At 45.0% G+C, this 15,543-nt stretch overlaps 1 protein-coding gene across 1 annotated transcript in view; it reads right to left on the bottom strand.

The window, feature by feature from the left end:
* Nucleotides 1-103: 103 nt before the first annotated feature.
* Tspan2 (tetraspanin 2) overlaps nucleotides 104-15,543 on the bottom strand; it is a 42,471-nt gene continuing 27,031 nt past the window's right edge. The window contains exons 4-8 of the mRNA XM_006980779.4: nucleotides 14,436-14,510; nucleotides 13,292-13,390; nucleotides 12,045-12,116; nucleotides 5,899-5,982; nucleotides 104-2,423 (exon numbers count right to left, since the gene is read on the bottom strand). Of these exons, the coding sequence (XP_006980841.2) occupies nucleotides 2,358-2,423; nucleotides 5,899-5,982; nucleotides 12,045-12,116; nucleotides 13,292-13,390; nucleotides 14,436-14,510 (396 nt within the window). The 3' untranslated portion in view covers nucleotides 104-2,357. The remainder of the gene's footprint in view (nucleotides 2,424-5,898; nucleotides 5,983-12,044; nucleotides 12,117-13,291; nucleotides 13,391-14,435; nucleotides 14,511-15,543) is intronic.

The raw sequence follows: 15,543 nt of genomic DNA, 5'->3' as shown, positions 1-15,543 counted from the left end.
ATTACCAATCTGTTTTGTTTGGGTAAATTGGGTAGCTAATTTAAATAAGTGATGTGAAGGTGTATAAGAAGGTACACTAAAATTTTACGATAACTCAAGCAAGTAAATACATAGAAAATTTAATTTGAAATAACTTAAAATGTTTGGGTTTGATCTCAAATTAGTTCAGGTATACAGAAATAACTGAAAATGTATACACATGTGCATGTGTATACATACAAACATTTATCTCCATAATTTCATACAGGTACACATGTATTAAAATTACATATGTATAAATCCTCAAGAGATATGTATTTAAGATATGTATAGATTCAAGACATAGGGATTATATATCTCTATAGATATAGCTTTATCTATTCACATAAAGATATATATCCATCTTTACTCAGAGATGGAATTCTCTAATTTTACTCAGCACATTCTTTGGAAAGTTTAACCCACAAAGAGGTACACTAATCACACATGACACAGAATTCTAGACTTATTTCTTCATGGTAAAAAATTATTTCTATTCTTCTGCTTATAGTTACTATGATTTTCTTTAAAGTTGTTCACTCACTTCTGAACGGGAAATAATTCTAAGCTGGAGTAACCTGAGCACACACTTCAGCCTGTTTTCTGTCTTCAGGCAGACATATAAACTAAAATAGAAGAAAGATTGACCTCTTTGTTTGCTTAAAAGGTTGCATTTGTCAACTTCTGGGGTCTAATATCTAATATTATTTAAAAAATAATCTTTTGCTTCAGTAAAGTAGTCACACACAGTGAAGCTGTTAACTCTCTCACATTTTTTTTTTTCTCTAAAAGTAGTAGCAGTAGCAAGAATGGCTGAAAGAGAGAAGTAGGTGGTGCTCTGTGGGTGAGACCATCCCAGCAGTGTGTGTTTTCAGCAAAACACTGTGGAAGTGTCTTGAAGCACTGCACTTTAACACATGCTCAAAGTCGTATGTTCCTAGCAGGCACAGACGCTCCTCTCAGGGTTCCCAAAATCCCTCACACCTTCACTTTTGTGTGGCCAAATACAATGCTAAAAATTCATCCGTTATATCCTTTAACGAGCTGTTAAATCATGGCAAACATGCCAGTTCAGACCCAACTATGGGTTTTCCTACTTGCACTTGCAGCCAAAAGGCTGAGGAGTGGCTGGATTTTCCACTTAATCAACCACTCAGGCCCCCAAAGAACCTGAGCATTTATTTCCACAGGGATTTGCTGAGAAAGGATATACATGTGCTGTGGCTGTATGTATAAAAAATATTGTTGATTCACTAACTTGCCTTTGTTGTGTGTACACATCTTGGAGGTGTTTATCTTGGTTTGGCCATGGTACTAATAATATAATATCTGAGTTATGGGGGGTTTATTTATTTTTAAAGGATGAAAATTGTACTCTTAATCTATAAAGAATTCTCTACATGGATAAATTAGAAAAATGCAAAAAACGTAGGAAGCTATGTAAACTCAAGTTCTGAGGTATTCTGAAGGTGCTGTGCCGGGGAGGGTTCTCTCACCCCGGCAATGCAGAGCTCTTGCTGTCTGTCACTCCATCTGGAGAAGCTCTGAGGAGTGTGAGATAAAAGCTTTTGGAAAGGTGAGGCTTCCAGCTGTTCAAAGCAGAGTCAGGAAAGAGGGCTACAGCAACAGCTACATGCTTTTGTACAGCAACTTTTTCCCTTCTCACTTTTATGGGGCACACGCTTGTCTATGTAACTTTTCTTTCCAGAGAGAGGGTTCCTGCTTTTAAATACTAAGAAAGCATGATGCTTTCAAATTAGATTTTCCATGCTCTATTTACTTTTACAGATGTGTTTAGTTTTGAAACTGTGGTTTACTGTATTCTGGGGAAAAGATGAATATATAAGAAAACTTTACACTCAGCTCACACACAGTCAATCTTGACATTGATCTGTGACCCCTCAATTCTCATAGCTTATTGCTTCCATTAACTAAAAATCCTGCATTCTCTTTATGTATCTAACTTTCATGGCTGAAATCTGAGACATGGACCCATTATCACATTTCCTGAATAGCCAGGTTTTATAAATCTTTTAAAGCTTGATCACTTTTTTTTTTCTGGTACTTCAATAGGTTATTCTCCCTGCATACAAGACTAGGGATTCCCAGGAAACAGATACCAGTATATGCAATGCATATACCAGAAACACACAGACCACATGTGACATTCATTCAAGGGGCAAATCAGTAATGAGTCAGACATACATACATGTGCAAATATACAGTTAACATCCAATTATCTTAGCTTCTACTATCCTGAATATTAAAAATGAGCTGAGACAGCTCTTGGGACATTTAGCACGAAGACTCTGGATGACAATTTTCATGATGAAGTATCTTCAGATCACATCTCGTGAGTGTCGTATTGCACAGCAAAGCACCATGCTGAATATCATGCCAAAGATCTGCAACAGAAAGAAACACTCACCGTCACATGCGGGTTTGACATAAAGATCAGCAAACTGTGGCAGTGTCTAGCTCATGTGAGTAAATAAGCACAGCCAAGGGCACTGCCTGTAAATGGCATTTTTCTAGGTTCTTTAAGGATGGCTGTAAGACTTCTGTGTCAACCTTGCTGAATTGCTGTTATCTTTCTTAACAGACCAGTCTATTTGAAGAAAGGGCTCTGTTTCTGGCTTATAGTTCTTAAGAGTTATCGAAAGAGTGGTACATTTCTGGTTTTTGAATGTTATATTTCAGGGGAATCTCAGATTTATTTTATTCATTCAGAAAAACACATTCTTAATTTCTTAAGTAAATTGCTTATGGTCTAACTGTCAGAAAAGCTTTAGTTCCTACAGTAGTAAAGCCTTCTTAAACAGTGGGGCTTTTCTTCATTCTTGGTCTATTTCTATGCAAATGATAACTCAGTAGTTTTATCAAAAACATAAATGGAAGTAGGTGAACTATAATATTCCAGATTTCTTCTGTCTCTCAGATAGTTCTCCCAGAAGCCAAATACCTGGACAGAACTATTTTCCCTCTGGTATGAAGAGAAGAATACCAAAAGGTGCTTTTTGTCCTCACTCATTACCCTTGCAAGTCCACAGCCAGGGGTGTGCCTCTAAATGACTGGTAATGTTCATTTTTAAAATTTGGTGCCATGACTCTGGTTCTCTCCTCAACCCCATCCTAAGAGAGACTAGGATCTGTGAATGGTCAATGCATCAAGGCAGGAGTGAGGAGTCGTTCTAGGAGGGCAAAGGCAGACAGAGCTAAGGGCTCAGCCAGCAAAGGTTTTAGGTCTGTGGCTAGCAGGACACAGTGCCAGTGTGTGGCTGGGGAGACACCTAATGGGCATTTGGTTAAGTGATTATACTGTGCAGTGCTTCCCTATGGAGGAAGAACTCAGGAAGAAGCTCCTGGGGTGCTGATTCAATACAGACAAGCAAGGGCACTTCCCCCTTTTTCATGGCTACAAGATTGGATGTGACTGCCACCTCATCCTGGTTATAATATGAGGGATGCCCTCTGAGAGATTCCTTTACTCTGCTTATGGAAGTCATGAATCAGGGCTGTCTGCTTCTGTTGAGACTGCCTAATCATTAGGACTACTCAATACCTCTGTTAGGTGGAATGTTTTCAAACTGCTTGTGTTGGCTAGTTTATGTCAGCTTGACACAAGCTAGAGATATCTGAAAGAAGGGAACCTCAGCTGAGAAAAATGCCTCAGTAAGATCTTGAAGGGCATTTCTTAATTAGTGATTGATGGGTGAGTGCCCAGTCCATTGTGGGTAGTGCTACCCCTGGGCTGGTGGTCATGGGTTCTATAAGAAAGCAGCTGAGCACCAGACGGTGGTGGCTCACGCCTTTAATCCCAGCACTCGGGAGGCAGAGCCAGGCGGATCTCTGTGAGTTCAAGGCCAGCTTGGGCTACCAAGTGAGTTCCAGGAAAGGCGCAAAGCTACACAGAGAAACCCTGTCTCGAAAAACCAAAAAAAAAAAAAAAAAAAAAAACAACAACAACAAGAAAGCAGCTGAGCAAGCCGTGAGAAGCAAACCAGTAAGCAGCTCCCCTCCATGGCCTCTGCATCAGCTCCTGCCTCCAGGTTCCTGCCCTGTTTGAGTTCCTGCCCTGACCTCCTTCATGAAAGAATCAGGTGATGTGGAAGTGTGAGCCAAATAAACCCTTTCTTCCCCAAGTTGCTTTGGTCATGGTGTTTTGTCACAGCAATAGTAACCCTAAGACACTTCTTCAGGACCATCACTGGGGAGCTGCAGAGTTGCAATGAGGTTAGCCCCACAGCATGTGGGGAGGGCCTGTGAGCTATCCCCAGGTTTGGAGGGCCTCAGCATAGTATTTCTAGAAACCGTCCCACCCTGTGTTCTAGATACAGAGAAGGGGAAAAAAATGCTTGGGTATCCCCTAAGAATTACCAATTCATGGATTTCTTCAACATCCTTGTAAGCCTGCCTTTGTGTAGGCCATGAGTTAATCTACACATAGACAAGTAAGTAAATTCTGTTTTACTATTAGCTACCATTGTCTAAATTCTGGACAATGGGAACCACCTCTTTACTGAGTTCTGACTCTTCTCTCTTACCTCTCTCTCCAATCCTTCCTCATCCATTCTGCACCATAGGTTCTTCTGGCCTGGAAGGCACCCGAAGCCCAGCCTCTCAGAAGAGTACACAAAACCTTCAATCATGTGGACCTGAAGACCCTCCTTGCCTCTCTTATTACTCCTGTCCAGGACTACCAATTCTTCCCATATACATTTCAAAACAAAACAAAACAAGGTCTCTTGTAGCTAGCCCAGGCATATCTCAAACTCACTTTGTAGCAGGAGATGATCTTAAATTTCTGATCCTTATGTCCTCATCTCCTAAGTGGCAGGACCACAGGTGTATGCAGCCCTGGGGATGGAATGTAGGGCTTTGTGTGTGCTAGGAAAGCACTTTTACAGCAAGGCTACATCCCCAGTCCCTCCTCTACAAACACATGCTTTTAAAGGACCGAGCCACCAACAGATGCTGGATACAGCGTGCTTCATTCCTTTTCTTATGATATTCTCTTTGACTGAATTCTGGATTTGCCTATATTCAAAATATATAGAAAGATGGTACTTATTAAATGCAAAACAGTCAGGTTTTATGTAGATTAATTTGTGACAACAGGTTATAGGTAGTACCCCTTTTGACCATAATAATCTTGTAAGGCTGGTATGTTTAAAATTCACATTCTTGCCGGGCGGTGGTGGTGCACGCCTTTAATCCCAGCACTCGGGAGGCAGAGGCAGGCGGATCTCTGTGAGTTCGAGGCCAGCCTGGTCTCCAAAGCGAGTTCCAGGAAAGGCGCAAAGCTACACAGAGAAACCCTGTCTCGAAAAAACAAAAAAACAAAAAAACAAAACAAAAAAAAAATTCACATTCTAAAAATAAAGAAATTGAACCCTAGAGAAATTAAGAAACTCTCCTTCAATCTCAGGGCTTGTAAGGAAGCAATGGAGCCAGGAGGTGAACCCAGCTTGTGTGACACCAGTGCTTACCCTACACCACCTCTTCAATGTGTAGATAAGAGACTAACTTACTGTTAGTTAGCTAGATAAGAGACTAACTAGCTATAACTGACTATCATGTTACTGTGAATTGAAATCACTTACCAAGGTTATGACTGGCAGGCTTACATGGGAAGTTATTGCAATGATATACTCAAGGTCATAACTAGGTGGACACTGGAATTTGTAACACATTTTACAGGGCTACTACTGATGTATGTAATTAGCTTTGTTCTTAGGAGATGTGCTGTGAATGGAGGTTTTTACCCATTTTGAGAATTCTCACTTAAGATACTGCCATCTCCATTATAAAGAGAAATAAGATGTATTTCTCTAATGCTTATTAGAAGACAAAAAAGATTACATTCTAGAGCTTTCTTACCGTGAGACCCGCAATCCCAATACCAACAATTCCAATGAGCTGGAGCTTAACACTGATTATGGTTTTGATGTTGTCAATGCAATTCTGTTTTGGAAAAAAAAAAAAGTCAGCAATAAAAACTAATTGTGTGACTCATCCCCTGACCCAGTTCTCCCATTTTCTAAGATGGCCTGTAAGTTCATCCATGTCAGCTTCTGCTCACATGTAAACCATCACTCATGGGTAATATCCACCTGACAACTGTAAAGCAAGAGTTTAGTGTTAGGGTAAATGCAGTCCTCCCCTTTTGGCGCGTTTTTCCTGTTTAGACCAGTGGTCTGCTTTAGAGCTCTAAAATATAGCTCCACAAAGCTGGTTATAGGGGACTTTGGGCATTCCAAAGCTTGAGGCCCTTTCTTACTTTCAGCAAAGAAAGATAAGATATTCTCCAAATAATAAACCTCTATTGTCATTTACAGTTTAAAAGGCATTTTATACATTTAATCTATGCAAGGCATGTATTACCTATTAAGAGACTAAAATGTCTGTATGGAGTCAAATTATGGAAAGTCAATACCTAGGAAAACCAAGTCTTGGGAGTTAGAAGATCATTCCCTCCAGTGTTGGCTGAGCTGTGGGTTCCTATCCTTAAGAGATCTGTGAATGATGAGTTTGAAGAACTTTCACAGACAAGGGTGGGGGAAGACTGGGTAGGGGGGTGGGGGACCATCTGTGACCATAATTAGTTTCCCAGTGCCAAAAGCTTCCATTTGGAGTCCTCCCTCGTAGAGGTGCGTTCTCAGCCCATGTGCATCCCCAGGGTACACAGATCTTTAGCACCCTCTGATACCCACACAAGTTACACGAGCCGGTAACCACTCCCATGTCTCCCTGCATAGTTAATGGTTCTGCAGACCTCGGATCAGCCACTGGAGTGGACTGGCGGATGTGGAGCAGTAATCTAGAGCCTCCTCCCTCTGGAAGTTTGGCAGGGAGGATGCAGTCTCAGAAGAACGATAATGCACTCTGGTGAAAGCAAGGAGCACTGCTGAGGACAGCAGCTCCCTGGCATTCCAGAGAAAAGCAGTCAATCGGCAGCACTGCTGGTGTTCCTCCCTTCGCCTGGACTCCGGGACGCTGCCTCCCGTCTGTGTCAGGCACTGTGTAAGGTAGTGAGCACACAGGAGGCACGAGTATTCCTCGGCAACTTCTCTTCCTCTCCTCAGAGCTAATGAGGTGCCCTTCTTTGTAGAAAGTCAGCCCCTTCACTGGCTCTGGGTCTCCCTCCCTCTCATCTCTCAGGAAGCCTGCCTGCCAGTCACCCTCTTTTCTTCCTATACATTCAACCTCTTTCTCTCTATTAACATTTCCACTGGCCAAGTGACAGCACATCCAATGTTTTCAAAAGCAGCCTGTTCCCTGCTGTCCTCCTCCAGCCCTGCTGTCCTCCCTGTCATCCTCCTCCAGCCCTACTGTCCTCCTCCAGCCCTGCCGTCCTCCCTGTCATCCTCCTCCAGCCCTGCTGTCCTCCTCCAGCCCTGCTGTCCTCCTCCAGCTCTGCTGTCCTCCCTGCCATCCTCCAGCTCTGCCGTCCTCCCTGCCATCCTCCAGTTCTGCTGTCCTCCCTGTTGTCCTCCTCCAGCCCTGCTGTCCTCCTCCAGCTCTGCTGTCCTCCCTGCCATCCTCCAGCTCTGCCGTCCTCCCTGCCATCCTCCAGCTCTGCCGTCCTCCCTGTTGTCCTCCTCCAGCTCTGCCGTCCTCCCTGTTGTCCTCCTCCAGCCCTGCCAACAGCCCTTCTTTCCATTCAGAGACAGCTTCTTGCGTGAAAAACAAATTATAAAACATGTGTTGGCTTTCCTTATTCACAAGGGAATACATAGTCATTGAAATTTGGAAAATAGATACTAATAAAACAAAAACAAGAAACATCTGTCCTCCACTAAGATCATAACTAATACTTTTGATGATTCTTGTGTATAAAAAGGCCCACATACTCAGATCATTTTTATATTAATCTGTGTGCTTTTACATTTAACATGAAGAAACTTCTTGAAATTATGATTCCTAGTGGCAATAAAACATATCCTATGAAAGGATCATAATTTAAACAATATCCTACTGTGGCATGTTAAGAGACCGGTATTTGGTTATTAATGTATATTATTTGTAATGAACCCACTGCACTGCTAAGTTTTCTAGCTGCATTTACCCCCATTCTTTCCTTTGTGTGTGTGTGCCATAGGAGCTGTCGATCTTATCTTTTGAGACTGGGTCTCTAACGGACCCTGGAGTTCACCAATTACAACAGGCTGACTAGTGAGCCCTGGGGATCGTCTGCCTCTGCCTTCCCAGCACGGGGATTATAGACAGTTCCACACCCCTGGATTTTTATAGGGTACCAAGGATTAAACTCGGGTCTGGGCTTGTGAGAAGGCAGTTGATCAACGGAGCCATCTTCCCAGCTCTGCACATGCTAAAAAAATTCCCTTTCTTTAGGATACATTCTGAGAAGTAGAGTTTCTAGACTAAAGGGCATGAGTTCATTTAACATTCTGGGCTACACGACTGTACTAATCTCTAAGACTATTGTAACAATTAAAAAAAGAAACCTTCATTTCACATCATTCTTGCCCATATTGTGTTTTTAATAGGAGGAAAAAAAAACTTGGCCAATTTCACACGTTAAACAATGGTGTCTTGTCATTTAAAGCTGCTGTTAATTTAAGATTGCTTCTGATTGCCCTTGCTTTTTATGTGTTTAATAGTCATTCGCCGTTCATCTTTTGTGAACTCTTTTTTCTTGTACTTGACTCAAACTACATAATTACCTCCCAGTGTGGAAGGCATCGCTGAAGTGCCATCATCCACACTCAGTCTTTCCCCGGTTACCCTTCATCTGGTGTCTTCTACATGCCTTCCCTGAGTTCTCGGAGCACCGTGCAAACTCTGTCCATACCCCCACTGTGCACTGTGTCAACTCTAGTGTTTACATCTCCATTAGACAGTAGGTTCCTTGTTGGTGGGGACCTCGTCTCATTCATCTTTGGATCCACAGCGCCTGACAGGCGGAGTCGGTCAACAGTGAGCCGGTCTCCTCACAGCACTTCCCTGGTGTCTGCCTCCTCCTCCCAGGGTCCTTCGGGCTGCTCTCCTTGGCCCAGCCTTAAATGGTGCTGTTGCTTAGACTACTATTCACATTTTTCTCTTCTTCAAAATCTCCTGAGTCAAATCCATGTCTATAACTCAAAGATTACATGCCATCGATACTCTAACATATCTCTTAAGCCACACACCAGATTTTCAAAACCACAATGTTAAAAACACTGAACTAGGGGCTGAAGAATGACCCATGGTTAAAAGTAGAGGACCTGAGTCTGGCTCCCAGCACCCATGTTAGGTGGTTGGTGCACAACTGCCTGTGACTGTAGTTCCAGGGGAATCTGTCTTTTCTGGCTTCCGTGGTTAACTGTGTGCACATCCACATCTTTCTTTTTCATATATGCATAAATAAAACAAAAAAAATTTAAAAATCTACTATATTGTTTCTTTTCTCTCTAGTTGGCTCTTTCTCCTCTATTCATTAATTCAATGAATGATACCATCTTTTGTACCAGTGGAAAAGCCAGAACCCAGCGGTGAATTCTCATCTCTGATATCTCTGTGGTCATCAGTATTGAAGATGTTACCTTCTCCTCTCTATTCCTACCATTCCACCCAGCTTGTTGCAGCTAACCTCATGGGGGTGGCAAGGAGCAGTCAAGTCTCCAACTGGTCACCTCAACTCCAGGTTATTCATTACCCGTCAACCTTTCTCATTACCGTTACAGCAAATGCTATAAAATACAAATCCAGCCTCTTCCATGGCTCCCTAAGCTAACAGCACAAAGACTAGACTTTTGGTTTCACAGGGGTATCTAAGACCCTTAGCTATGTCTCAGCATTGAAACAGTCCCTCCTGGAGAGAGGAAGGAGGCTCACCAGGCTCATGAAAACCTCCCAAGAAATTTACAAGACTCAGGGAGCTCAGAAAGTTCCAAGACACTCAGGCCTTTCCCCAGTGTTATAAGGAGCAAACAATTTCTGGGGGAGAGGAGACTCTTCTTTTTTTTTTTTTGGTTTTTCAAGACAGGGTTTCTCTGTGTAGCTTTGCACCTTTCCTGGGACTCACTTCGTAGCCCAGGCTGGCCTCGAACTCACAGAGATCCGTCTGGCTCTGCCTCCCGAGTGCTGGGACTACAGGCGTGCGCCACCACCGCCTGGCCGAGAGGAGACTCTTCTATGGGGTAGCCTCCTGCGAGTCACACAGGAGACTCTAGTAATGTAGTTTTCAGTAACTGTCAGTCATGCTAGGTGTCATCTTTGTGATAGAGCTTCCTAGGTCACCTATAAGTAACTGGCCCTGTAAGTAGCTCTTCATCCAGGATCCTATAAGTAACTTCAGTAAACTCATTGGTTCACTAGGCTGGACTTGGTGGGATTGTTTCTTGGTCTGTGCTGAGTGAGCAGAAAGAGACTTCCCAGGAGAAGTAATGATAGCTCTTGAAGAATGGATCCCTCCTCTGAAGAATTCATCTCTCACAGGCATCCTGAGTTTTCTGTTTCCACTCAAAGATGGACTTATCTGCAAACAACTGTCCCCCCAGAACACCTCCATGTCTACACTGTCTCCTCAGCCTGGAATGTCTCCATCTCTTTCTTCTACTTACTGAACTCCTATTCATCCTTTGAGATTCATCTTGACAACCACAGCCTCCCCTGGGCCCCTGGTGAGTCTGTTGTGTTTCTTTTAATGTAGCCTTCACTTAGCTCATGTGAAGCTAACAGATTCTTATTCTCCAGTCAGCCTGATACAATGTTTTCAGTGGCAATCATGACAAGCTGAAACCTGCTTCTCATCCCTTCACTACCAAGCACCTAAATGCATCAACACCGTCATCCATAGTCTCACATTTCTACCATAACCAAGCTGCCCTGGGCGCTCTGCAACTTTACCGAAACTCTGACACAGTCACAAAGGGTCTTGTAAGAATCAAATCCAACAAAGCGTTTTCAGCCTTCATTTATTCATCCTCTTCCTACTTAACTGGACAAACCACTTCCTCCCTCCCTGGGCTTCCACTCTGGACTCTGACTTTCTCGTCACATTGTTACTTCTCTTCCTTACTCTGTATCACTTTCCCCAGGTGATCTCATCCACTCCTCAGCTTCCCCGTGCTGAGATTCTCCGCCCTCTGTCATCCTCAGACCCTAATGTCTGATCCTCATCTGCCTCCAGGATCTTCTCCTTTCGTGGACTGAACTCTCAGTGAGCGGCACCTCCGTCTGCCCATGCACCCAGGCAGGGATCCTGCACCTCTAGACTCGTCTAACACGTTTCCCTGGCCTGTAGATCTGCCTCCTGGATGCCTCCTTCCCTGTTGTGTGGGGCTTGATTTAGTACCGCATCTTCTTCCAGGTGAAATGGGTACCACCTAAGTGGTGTTCCTCCATAAGTGTCCAACCCTGCACTCATCCTCATCAACACAGATGGTGTGAGGATGGTTTCAAGGCAGAAGTGATTCTGCTTCACAGTCTGCTGAGAGCAATGGACTTCCTAAAACCTCCGGGTGCGAAGTCAAGCTCGCCTCTCCCAGAAACATCACTCAGCATTCCTCTGGGCTCCTGTTCTCCTACAACACTGGAGCAGAGTATCTTCCCACCACGACCCTCTTTCGGCTGCTTTCTTGGCTTGGAAAGACCTCCCTTTGTGAAGACTCATCCTTCCACACAAAGCTTTCCTAACTCTGCTGTGTCTCCACGGTTCCCTGGACAGACTTTTTGCATATCACTTATAGCCATGGGCTAGCCCATGAAGCCACCGAGGGAGGGGCTGACAGAGCAGTTAAAGTTATCAGTGCTGTGACTGTCCCAGAAAGACATGGGGGACACAGACCTCTGGCTCTGGTGAAATAAATTAATGCACCTTAAGCGCATGGCATAGTGACTGGCAAGCAGCCCCCCATCATTCCCTGGAGTGTGAGGAACCTGACTCGTGCTGCTGTTTATCTCACATGGCATGAGTAAGGCTCAGGATCCACTGCGAGAAGGAAGGACCTGAGCCCCAGCCTAACACCAAAACCTCCTCACAGTAGGGAGCTGGTGGGGGGAACCCAGAACACCCAGCTTACCTTGTGGTCTGGAAGCTCCTTTGGGCAGGTGGGCTGGACTTGTTCGGAGCTTTCTTTCCCACAGCACTGAAACTAGAAATCGAGAAGAGGCTTTAGGACCTGTGGGGGTGGATGGGACGGCAGGAGCCCTGGCTCGAGGCATCCCTGCTGGCTGGCAGTGCCAAGGCCGCAAAGCAGCTCTGAGGCCCACACTGCTATTTCTGGAGAGTGAAGGAAGAATCACAGAATTGTGCTAGCAACCCAGGAACATGACTTCTCCAAAGCTGCATAAGTTTTATGATAGGAAGTGACTTGAGGCAGTGTCAGGCAAGGAGCTAATTGATGGTGCACTCCATGAAGTGCCACTTTAGAGACCTCCCATGCCTCCCATGCCATCCTTCAGACCTGAAGTCTGAAAACCTGCTGAGGAGCAAAACTTTATGAGCTTTGGGAAGAGCTCATTAGTCAGGGACTATGAGAAGAGAGGAGACGTAGCCACAGGAAAGCCCAGGGCCAGAAGGGCAGGCATGAGTGCCGGCTGGCAAACGGGCAGCCTGCTTCAGGGCTGGTTATTTAAGACAAAGGGCTCTGTGTGCTGCTGGATGTCTCTGGGGAGCCTTCTAAGACACTCTTGTCATATAGAGGCAGGTTCCTGAAAACGCTTGGCCCAGAAGTTCACAGTCACTGCTCCAGAGTGCACTGCCTAGGGAGACAGAAAGGCCCTGGTCCGGCCCATTTCCTCCCTAAGCCTTTCTTGACTGTATGCAGCTGTAAGCACTGCACTCTAGCACATCCCCATGCAGCATTCGAGAAGGGAATACCGTTGTCTCCCCGCAACCTGCGGTTCATAAATCAGGAGTGAGCGGGGCAGATCTCAGAGGCTAACTAACTCATTCGGCATCCCAGGGCTGCAGCTGAGCTCTCTGAGCTCTCCTGGCTTGAAGGCCACCATGCCTACTTCTGTCACACTACAATGCCCCGCCACTGAGAGAAACGGACATGCACTTGGATGGCCTTCTCCGTGTCCTGCTCATGCTTTTGGTATCTTTGGGCACACACCCTGACTTCTCGTGAATCGGCGGTAGGCCTCATTCTAGCCAAAGGTCTCCACAAAACACAAACTGTGGTTGCCATCAGAGCTAAAATAAGAGGCAGCTGCTTGCACTTATTGGATTTATTTTTAGTTTTAATTTAGGTGATTAGAGAAAACCTGGCTCATGCATGATCTGTAGAAAATGTGATAACAAGGAAGAAGTCAAGTTACTCACTGCTGAGTGGAAGGTAGCGAGAGTACCATTTCCCCTTCCCCTGTCTTTAAGGTAATCGCTGTATGCCTCTTCATACATGGTCTGTACATGCCGTATAGCCTGAAAAAAAAATACCAGGACACAGTGAATGGGAAGTTGCAGACACTGTCTTTTTACCAAGAACAATCCTCTCTTTCATGTCCTTTGGGAACACTGCTTTCCCACACACTCCTCTGAAGATGGAAGGTCACACTGACCAAGAAGGCTTTCCTAGGTCAGAGCCACCTCTTAGGGCGGGGATTTCTAAACCTGGCAGATTTCACGGCCAGTTAGGCACATCTAGGCGATCCTGGTGAGCCGCTGGAGGGATCTCTGGAAGCCTGGCTCCCTGCCAGCTGAAAGGCAGGTGTCACTGCCGAGGAAGATGTTCTGCATTCAAGCATCCACAGGTTTCAGCTCTCTGTGGAGCTAGACTCAAGCATGTAACCTCTGGACACAAGCAGCCACACTAGGGAAGTTTCAGAAGAGCGACGGTCACTCATTTTCGTGTTTATCATTTTTAAGCCCAAGTTCATAAACATAGTATGGATGGCACACGGGTTCACTGGAAATGCAACCCTCTCAAGGCCCCATTGTCCTTCCTTTCCTTCCCACTCCCCTCTGTCTCAGCCTGCTTATCCTTCTAAAGGCCCCGTGCCCCGTGGGCTCCCCTCATAACCTGTTCTGGACACTAAGGATTGTACTTGCACATAGCAGGTCAGGCACTAGCTTCTCACAACGATGTGGCCCCTGTCTGGGCCAAGCCTTTGGGACAGGTAACAGGGATGAGAAGGTGGGATCTTCCTCCTTACCCCATTCTGGTGTCTGTAAGCTAAGGCCTGACTCATTTTGAACAAGGGACAATCTTTAACTAGAAATCTAGTTAAAAGCAAACAAACAAACAAATAAATAAACTAAAACAGAGCAATTTAAGCATTGACTAGAAACCATATTTTACCACTCATATATTCATGTTGAGCCCTGCACACTGCTAGGGTAAAAGATTCTCCTTACACAGTTCTGTGGGCTATTTTGTTTCTTAATAACATTTTGAGGTGAGTATTGTATATTGTTTTCCATAAGAAGAATACCTTAACAACCACAAATGTGTCTAGGTTTTACTTACTACGTCCTTGCCTATAAAAGCAAATACTCCAGTCGTTACTTCGGCGGCAAATATCACCAGCAGACAGGTGAAAAACTGTGGAGAGAAAGTACGAATTTCATTAATTTAATACCTTTTCAGCTTATTTAGCCTGTTTGCGTCTCGTTCCCCTGGCAAGGCACTGGGTGAGGCCATGAGGTGGTGGGGAAGCTTTTACGCTCTTTGTCTTCTTCATGCGACTGTCAAGGCACTTGTGTGGGGTTTGTCTGTCATTTCACGGAACAGTTGTTTACTGAGCACAGGTTCTGTGCCAGGCACTGTCCTTTGTGCTGGTCATCCAGTGGTAGACAAGATCCTAACCCCTCTGCTATCATAAAGCTTATATTGGGCAGAACAGAGCCGGTGAAAGAGTAAAGGTTTTAAAAATGCAGGAAGGATGCCGGGCGTGGTGGCGCACGCCTTTAATCCCAGCACTCGGGAGGCAGAGGCAGGCGGATCTTTGTGAGTTCGAGGCCAGCCTGGGCTACCAAGTGAGCTCCAGGAAAGGCGCAAAGCTACACAGAGAAACCCTGTCTCGAAAAAACCAAAAAAAAAAAAAAAAAAAAAATGCAGGAAGGAATATTAGGTAGCCACATGGGAACCCTGTCACCTAGCGCAGCACCTGGCAGTGACATACTCTGTAAACACTTGGTGACCAAGTAAGTTCTACAGAGAGGAGCTATGGGCAGACACAGAAAGTTGCCCGTGAGCCTTGGGCTTGGGGAAGAGTGTGATGTGAGCATTGTGGTCTGGAAGGCTTCTCTGAGGAGATTGAAAGAGGAGTAGATGTGTGTGCAGGGTGTGTGTGTGTATAATATGTGCAGGGTGTGTGGGGGGGTATGCGCAGGGTATGTGTGGGATGTGTGCGTATGGGGTATGTGCATGTGGGGGGGGATATGTGGGTGTGGGGGGGTATGTGCGGGGTATGTGCAGGATATGTGTGCAGGGGTATGTGCAGTGTGTGTGTGTGTGTGTGTGTGTATTATGTGCATGTGTGTATGTGTATGGGTGGATATGTGTGTGTGTGTGTGTGTGTGTGTGTGTGTGTTATGTACGGGTTATTTGGGGGGTATGTGCAGGGTATATGTGT

The sequence above is a fragment of the Peromyscus maniculatus genome, chromosome 6, assembly GCF_049852395.1.
Source record: "Peromyscus maniculatus bairdii isolate BWxNUB_F1_BW_parent chromosome 6, HU_Pman_BW_mat_3.1, whole genome shotgun sequence".
In the NCBI taxonomy this organism is placed as follows: Eukaryota; Metazoa; Chordata; class Mammalia; order Rodentia; family Cricetidae; genus Peromyscus; species Peromyscus maniculatus.
This window is presented reverse-complemented; position numbering and strand designations above follow the sequence as displayed.